Source organism: Tripterygium wilfordii, chromosome 21 (genome assembly GCF_013401445.1).
Source record: "Tripterygium wilfordii isolate XIE 37 chromosome 21, ASM1340144v1, whole genome shotgun sequence".
Classification (NCBI taxonomy): Eukaryota; Viridiplantae; Streptophyta; class Magnoliopsida; order Celastrales; family Celastraceae; genus Tripterygium; species Tripterygium wilfordii.
The window spans coordinates 5053140-5062474 of NC_052252.1; the positions used below are offsets into that span (position 1 = coordinate 5053140).

Consider the following 9335-nt stretch of genomic DNA (forward strand, 5'->3'; position numbering starts at 1 on the left):
CTTCAAAAACAACAGTTTCTTTCATGACATGGTACCTGCATCACTTTCATATATTTATACAGGGCAATCAAGCTCAGCGAAATGTCATACACAAAGGCAACCGGCAATATAGTTAATACTTAATACCTGGATCAGCTCTTGGTAAACTAGAACATACAAGGACAACCAATATTTTCCAGTAATGACTCTAGATTTGCTATAACCTACCAACTAGGAATGCAAGGAAAAAAAATCCACAGAAATTTTTATTTCATTGGCTTCACTGTAAACAAATTTATGGACCAGTTAATAACCTCCCAATATTTTGCGGATACGGGTAAGAATGGTTTAACGTTGGAATTTCAAGACTCCAGCCTTCCCTTGGATTTCCTCTAGGTCCATACTGATTCACACCACCGTTCAGAACATAGTACGGAGCAATTGGCGTTACCTGAGCCATTTCGAAACTGGAAACACTAGTTTGGGCTTGGCTTTGCATGCTGTTAGGATGCAGCAGCTGTTGCTGCTCACTGTATCGATGTTCAGCGACAGAATTCATTCCAACACCAAGATCAAGGCTGATTGTGTTGCTTTCTTGCAATCTAATCCTTGAAGGTCCGTTCATCGTTGATGTTACAGCATTGTCATGGCTACTATTCCTCGCAGCGGGTACATCATGATTGTGTTTTCCTTCGTACGTGGTTATAACTGCTTTTGGATCATGTGATGCTCTCTCCACATGTTTTCTGACAGGGCATCCAGCATTTGTGCACTTGTAATAACTCCTACATAACAGCGGAAGCATGACGATGAATATCACAAATCTGGAGGAATGCTGCAGCATGCAATTAATAATAACACATAGTAGCCGACAAAAGAATATCATAATATCTACATGTGCTGCTCGAAAGTTTTCAACATCGGAAAAGTTTCTCCTAAAAAAGATGATGAAAAAAGAAACATAAACTCAAATAAATCTGCAAAAGCTACACAAGCAAGTCACATCTTCCAAATAAGTTAAAACAAATTGAATCACAGTAATATGCAACTCAGTCAATGTTCCACCCCTAGATCCTTCTATTATAATGATTATATGCAATGCTAAGTAAGAAACATGCAACGATGGTAAAATTTGAGAATAATGACTTGACTGGTCAGTACTGGATGTTGCTGGAACTAAATTGACATTAACTAAATACACTCATCAAAGCTAGACCAAAAATCCCTTCATATTTATCGGTAATTGCAATCTTCTATAGGAAAACAACAAATCCCCCAAGCCACAGCACCATATACCGAAGAAGAAGATTGAGAATGTAAAAATGAATAAGCAATTATTGTTCATTCATATGATTTTATTGCTTCCAATTGTCCACCCAGAAGATTGAGGAAATTTGTCAAATGAAACAAGATTTCTTAGCTATACAACATCGTTAATCTTCAAACATACCTCGGATTAGGATTTCCTCTCACCACTTTCTGTCCATATTTCCGCCAACGGTACCCATCATCTAGAATATCAACCTCACTCAGAGTTTGAACAACAACACGTGGCTCCCGGATGGGCTTAACCACTTGAGTGACATCAATTCCTCCAATATCCATCTTCCTGCTTAATAGAATTAGATAACTTGCTTCGTAAGCACAGTGATCAACAACTCGAGAACCAAAAGGCCATGTGGTATTGTATTACCTCCGTTTTGAGAAGGGATCATCATCATCAACCTCTGCACCTTCAGGACTATCATCATTTGCAGTACCAGGAGAAAGTTCAGGGGTAGCATTATGCTCGACAGTTTGAGATATCTGGCCATATATGCCGAGGGACTTGTCTACAAGCCAAAAACAGATGAAAAACTCCATCAGTGAGAGTTCTCATATAAAAGACCAATGGAAAAATTACACTGAAGCTACCTTCCTGACCATCTTGGTCAATTACAGATGAAACCTTGTCAGCCCTTTCATCCTGCATGGACATGGCAGAACCAGCAGTATATCTGCATCCAGGTAGAGGTTTAGGATGATCATGTGTTCCCTTGTAAATAATATCCGTTATCTGTCCATCATGAGATCGTTCAAATAACTTCTTCACTTCACAGTTAGGATGTGTACATTTGTAATAGCTGCGAGGAAATTCACTTCCTTTGACATGCTTCTGTCCATATTTACGCCAGTTAAATCCATCATCAGACGGTGCAAAAGCCCCACTTCCACCTTTATGATCAGTTTGTGACGCCTGGAGCTCACTGTTCACATTTCCTATCTGGTTTGGTTCATCTGAATCAACTTCAGCAGCTGGGCTCACCGCAGATGTAACAATATGAACAGGTGATGATAGACTCAACTCATTTGAGGACACTGCGAGCTCACTTTTCATTGAGGGTGATGATGCAAGTGGAGATGAGCAATGACCTTGGACTGGGACAGATAGTTCACTTTTCTGGTGGTTCAAACCTGCATGCACCTTGAAATAAGTAAAATATGTCAGCTAAGAAATATCTATCGCACTGCAAGGCATACTCAAAACAATTAAGCTCATGTAAGGGTACTCTATAATTTTACAAGCGAAATATTGCTCATAAACAACAAAGGCAGTTCCTCTCATAATGTGATTGCAGGACCAGCAGCGAATATAAAAGCTAACACAATAATCAAACTCACTAGTAATATCTAAAACTTATATTCAACTAAGAATAGAGTAAGGTCTAAGCTATTCGATCTGAAAAGAAGGTTTTTCAGAGAAGTATCCACTTTCACAATCACAACTTACCATCATGCAATTCAAGACCAAATACACCTAGGAAGGTAATCAGTTACTTCGGTTCTCAGGAATTTTAACACCTGAGATTGAGATTCTAACTGAACTTTGTAGCAAGATATTTTTTGCACCATCAACGAATGAATTAACCATTAACAAAAGTAACTGTAAGACACGTTACCATATTTGATCTAGCATGGGGCCGCCAAAACTCAAAGCTTGATTTTCTTTCTGCAAAGGTATTGGAGCCAACTGTACTCACTGAATATGAAGTCAAGCCAACAGAGCCATGCACCAATTGGGGCTTATTAAATGAACCTGTTGTAGGGGATGGCTCTGCCTGCAAGATGAGGAGGAGAATATTAAAAAATATTCATTGAGATGAGCACTCAAGCAACAAGGACAATAAACAATAAATATTTCGAATATAACATGTAAATAAGGTAGAAGAAATGGCTGCAGCCACCCATTTAAGCCGCAGAATATAGAATTGAGAATGAAAGTACACGCAAGTAGAAACTTTTCAGTCAGCCCAAAGGCACCCATCATCAAACTGACTATTAACGTTGGTTACTCTGCAGTCTGCATACCATTTTCCCAATTTGTTAACTGATAAGGAACATCAGGTGAACTATTGGATATCTTACTTATAGGATGGCCAGAAACGAATAGATAAAGTTCAGACACATCTACTCATCTGATGTGCGCAGCTGATTCTAGCTAGTTACACACTACTAGAAGACATTCGCAAACAGGAAATAGACATATTTCAAGAATATACCTACTACGGCGAATAACAGCTTCATCCAAGTGTTAAATACTTATTGTTTTGAATAACAGCATCATCCAAGTGTTAAATATTTATTGTTTCCACTTAGTACAGAATACCCATTTATCTAGAAAGACTATATACACCTAACATATACCTGTAACAGATTTCTTATTGGTTGGATATGAGAATAATTCCTTTTTCCACATTAAGACCTACATCCGGTCATTCACCCCCATAAATCATAGGTGATCATGCTTGATCTCATTGACTTGACCCACATACTAATCCACCTTATTCTATTTGTTCTCATTTCGTAGTTCAATCATCAATCAGCACAAGCATTGGATCCACTCTTTGCTATTTCGCACTTATCCTTATTCTACAACACAAATGGAAAGGTTCTTCAAACATCAAACAACAATTGTTAAAACACAAATGAAAATGGGGCCACAAAGCACCAACAAAAGGGAAAAGATTCATTTATGTGAAAAAACAACACTGACAATTAAAAAAGAGAAGGGGAAAAAAAAAAAGAATCATACTTCTACCAAAAAGCCATGTATTCTCCTAAAACAATCCACAACACAATTCCCGAAGGACACCAACCAATGCAGAGTATTTCAAGAGCGAGCATCAGAATCTTAGGGCCCCAACTCAATCACCCAACTACGTAATAAAATGTAATCTTCACATACAAACCCCTCCAAGCCAGCAAATATACACACACAAACAGACAAAAATAGTACTTTGGAATTTGGAATTTTGAATTTATGGTGAAACAAAGAGCATCTCTTTTAGCTTAAAAATAAAACCCACATCATATTGTCACTTCAGTCTCTTCAAATTCTCCACTTGACTTAATACCGAAATTTGTATAGTCCATTCCACGAAACCCAAAAGAGACCGTTCTTTTGAGAACAAAAAAAAACACTTGTTGGAGTTTACATTGGGGAATTATTCACTTATCATTAAAGGGAAGATCAACAAATAGCGTAAAGATCTGTTTGGTTGTCCATATAACCATATTCAAATTTCCTTTACTCTGCCCCACTTTTTCTCAGCTCTCAAATGGATCTTAAACCAAAAAACCATTTCTTTAACCGAAAGAATATGCTTGAAAGAAATCCAACTTCCCTTCATTTTTCACCATTTTCACTCACTTTCAAGGTAACCAAACAGAAAGCAGAAAACTTCGATGCAAACACAGAACACTAACCTTGACATTAGATAGCAGAACCGGAGACTCAAGAAATGAGGTCGGACTAAGACCCGGAGGGATCGTGACACACTGCGAACGAGAGATCGGGAGCTTCGCCGGCGACATCAGTTTGTACCTAGCCCCGCCATATCCACTTCCACCTCCTGCGCCGCAAGACTCTGAATTCTCCGGTAGCGGTGTAGGATCTCCCGAGCCGGACTCGGCATCGGAACTTAGAATCAGGAGCTCCGACTCATCAGACTTGCCTCGCTTGTCTTCCTCCATGTTTGAGATAGAGAGACTCTGTGTGTTTGAGAGTGCGAAGTCAAAAAAGAAGAGAAATGTTGAGTACTAAAATGGCAGAAGTGGGGTATAATCGTCATTTCACACGGTTTTCTTGTCTTTTTGTTGTGTGTCTCTGAAGGCATAAAAACTGTAATTTATTACAGAGAGAAGACGGAAGGTTCACTTTTCACATGTCCATGATAATGTTTTGGAATTTAATTGCTGGATAATTTTTTAATAAAAGAATAATATAATTTGTTTAAATTTTTAAATATGTAATAATTTTTTTCTAGTGTTTAGCATGTCCTTAAATATATTGAAATGGTTACCAACAAGAGTTGGCTTGGTTGGTAATCAGTTGAGTTAGATATACGTGTGTCCAATGTTCAATTCCTACCACAAGCGTAACTCTCTCTGATATTTCAAAAAAATAAAATATATATATATATATATATATATATTGAAATGGGTAATAATTTGATAATTAATTGCTTCTGTTATATTGAATTGCGCAACGATTATGTATGTAATTTGTGACAGCATTTTGAACAGTATAAATTGTATTAATAAAAATTGAACCAAACAATCATATTATTTTAGACTAAATATATGCTAATATTTTTTATAAACATTTATGCTAGCATTAAATACAACTAAAACCATCATATATGTTAATTTCCTAAAAAAAACATATATGCTAATTATTACATTTCCATAAATGGCTTCATCATGTATAAATACAGAAATATTTGATTTGTTCAACAATGTAGAATCTTATTCAAATTATTTTCCATAACTCTATTTATTATTGTTAAAATTTTCAGTCCAAATACATTAATAATATTATCCATTTTGGGTTTATCGGTTCACTTTATATACATCAGGTCCACACGGTCTTATTTCTCAGGGTTATCCCACTTAACGATACTTGAGTCGAGAAAATGCTTTGTTGATGTATGAGGAGTTGGGTTTTACTTATAAACCACTCGGCAGAGTTATGCTAAACCGATGTGGGATCTAAATCCTGACACTTCCACATACTTGTGAGCTGAGTTGTGTCAAACCCAATAAGTGGAGTAGAAGCCACATCCAACTAGATCGGTTACTCCAATACCATGTTGAAATCCACAGTCCAAATACATCAACAATTTCGACCACTTTAGGTTTACTAGTTCACTTTGGATACATCGGGTAGCACGACTTTGTTTCTCTAGATCGTCTCACTTAAGGTATGTGAGCCCCAAAACAATTTTGTTGATGTGTGAAGAGTTGAACTTTACTTATAAACCAGGTGGCCGAGTTATACTAAACCGATATGGAATTCAAGTCTTCACATTTCCTAAAACCATCTCATCTCCACTTTGGCTTAAAAATGTGGAAATCAAAAGACTTATCAAACATTTAACTATTCAAATTTGGGTTGCAAGAAACCCAACTCAACTCTATATATATATATATTATATTTAAGTGGTATTCTTTTAATTGTTAGTATTTTAAAAAAATAGAAATATTTCTAATGGTTAAAAAAGATAAATATATCTAAAGGAGCATAGGTGCACGGGTTCTAACCCTAAAAGCTAATTATAGGTATTGGATTTCTTTTATGATGCTAAAACGAAAAAATAAAATAAAACTATCAATGGATTACAAAATATGTGAGCTTTTTATCTCTCCATTGATAATTATTTGGCTTTAAACAAAGGCTTAGTGGTTGAGAAGTCAAATCTCTCATGATCTTAATCTCTCTTTATTTTCAAGTGTGACATAAAAGCTTCAATGATTGGGCACCCCTTTCATCAACAAGTTCACATTAGGTATATAATCCATACAAGTAGTGCTCAAAAATCATGATTTTGTTGGTGAATAGGTTTAATCACTTGAGCTTTGTTTACCTTCAATTTGTTGAATTGAAATCACAACCTCAAACAAGTTGGCTTGGGATCTAAATAGGTTCCAAAAGCCTATAAAGAAGGGATATCTCATTGATGAATGATTTATTTATAGATGTTCCATGTAATTAGTTATCTCTATCTGTGTTTTCCTTTTATTGTCTTTTTGTTTGTTTCCCGTAGTTTGTTTGCCAAGCCATCCACATTGATGCTTTGTCGTTCCTTCTATTTGTGTGATAATATATTTGATGTTTATCAAAAAAAATAAAATACAACAATGCTAGGGATCCTAGTGATAACCATATCAAAAGCATCCCATCAAGGTGTGACTCATTCATTCGGTGTAGTAACATCATAGTAAGGGACTCAATGAAAATTACACCAAATGAATTAGTATCACACTATGCTAAGATGTTCTTGAGATGGTCTTTATCACTATGAATAGACTATTCTCGATTTCAAGAAAAATCAAGTATTAGGAAAAGTCATAATTTTTCGGTGTTTGTTTAAGAAAATTTTCCTTTACATATTCTCATAATATGTTGAAAAACTAATCACTTTCCTAAAAAAAATTATAGATTTTTCAAAAAATTATAGATTTTATTTTCTCTCGACCTATTTATTGAACAAACTCTAAAAAACATACAGAGACCCGAAACATCCGTAATTAATCATCAAATCTTGTAGGTTTTTTTTGTTAATTAGGTTTAGTCTCTATATCCTCCATATACCTTATATAAGATTAAGATAGAAGACATGAATATAACATGTCATTTTTCTTTTGCTAAACACCACCGACATGATCAATTGTTATAGCTTTTAGTTTTTCTTTAATATGTACATAAAACACATTAATGCTCATAAAGACATTATTGTCTCATCTATAGGTCCCCTTAAAGAGGGCCCATAAGACAAAAATAGGGGAATCCAATCATGTCAACACACATATATACTCCTTTAATTATAACCAACCCACCTTTTCCTCTTCATTAATGGGTCCTGTTGTTCATCAACATGTCATAATTCCATTATAATTTAAGGGTCCAAAATATCACATTTGTTCATCAACAATATGTTATAATTCCATTATTAGAATACTTGATTTTAAGAAATCTAGGAGGAATTCTACCATGTTTTGTTATAGTTTTCACATAATATGTATTGACATGCAAGGTGTTTTTTTTTTTTTTCCAGTCATTGTCATGTGTGTATATATGCTAATCCCTCAATCAACACTTGATCAATTAGGGATAAGAAAGCTTTCTTTTTTTGGTTACTATTAAGCTTATAGAGCGAATGGGATGAAATGAACTTGAGGTTCCACCATCCTAAAATCCAACTAAACGGGAAAAATAGTCGATTCTCACCCTTATTCCACCCAAAACTCCAATCAACTTCAATCTTTAGGGTCTTGAGAATTCTAGAACATTCAATACTATTTGTGGTATTATCGTTCTGGCCAGAACGGACCGATCAATTCTGTAGTCAAACGAATTTTGTTGTTTGGTATGACCATCAAACACAAAGGAATGGAATGTTGTTCCACTCTTCTTCGGAATAGATTGTTCCTGTCGCTTCTTAAGGAATTCTATATTCAAACTGGAAAGGGAATTTGTTTGGCAGATGTAATGATAATTTTATCCCTTTGCATATCAAATTCTTGTGAGTCTGTAGCCCAAAATACACATTCTTGCGAGTTTGTAGCCCAAAACGCACGGTATCTTAAGTGAGAGATACGTTGGTACAAACACTCAAAATTCTCACTAGTCAGCCCACATTAACAACAAACTGAGCCCATCCATCAATTGAGTAATTGAGCATGTTTAGCAATTGACTAATCAAGTTAGTTTATGAAAAGCTAGCATGAATGAATAAACACTAAAGCAAAATTGTTACTCTGAACAATTGGGAAGAAAAACTATCAACGAGGTCATGAAAAGAACATCAAAGATTCTTTTGATAACCCAGAAATATATTCAACTAGCAACAAACCCGCCCTCTGTTGCGGATTATTGCTTTATCGATAATGTTATATTATTAGTATAGGTGTCAACAGACCCCACGCAGGAGGCACAAATCAAGCGCAAGCAGGGGCAGACTATCAAGCCCACGCACCTCCTTATAAATATTCGGAGGAGGTGAGACTAGAACCCATGACCTCAGTCAGGGACATGCAAAGTCATTGCCACTCAACCAATGACTCATTTGCGAACTAATATATGTTCATTTGCGAAGTAAGGAGTCTCATCTTTTGAAAATGTGTTCTATAAATCATTGGAATTCTGATTAAAAATTGGTGAATAAAATTGGCATATTGTAAAAGAAAGATATAATTATTCATGATAATTGAACTCATCCATTATAATAACCCATAATTCAAGCACTCATTGAAAATTTAAGCGGAATAGACAAATTGTTAGAACCATAGTTTAGGATTTTCATTGCACTTTTAAA

At 35.5% G+C, this 9335-nt stretch overlaps 1 protein-coding gene across 1 annotated transcript; it reads right to left on the bottom strand.

Moving 5' to 3' along the window:
* Nucleotides 1–24: 24 nt before the first annotated feature.
* LOC119990188 (probable WRKY transcription factor 20) lies at nt 25–5087 on the bottom strand. The gene is made up of 6 exons (XM_038836055.1): nt 4726–5087; nt 2919–3077; nt 1894–2443; nt 1673–1811; nt 1430–1588; nt 25–764 (listed from the first exon to the last, which is right to left on the bottom strand). Exons 1-6 carry the CDS (start codon nt 4990–4992, stop codon nt 275–277), a joined length of 1764 nt encoding a protein of 587 aa, XP_038691983.1. The 5' UTR covers nt 4993–5087; the 3' UTR covers nt 25–274.
* Between the last annotated feature and the right edge of the window lie 4248 nt (nt 5088–9335).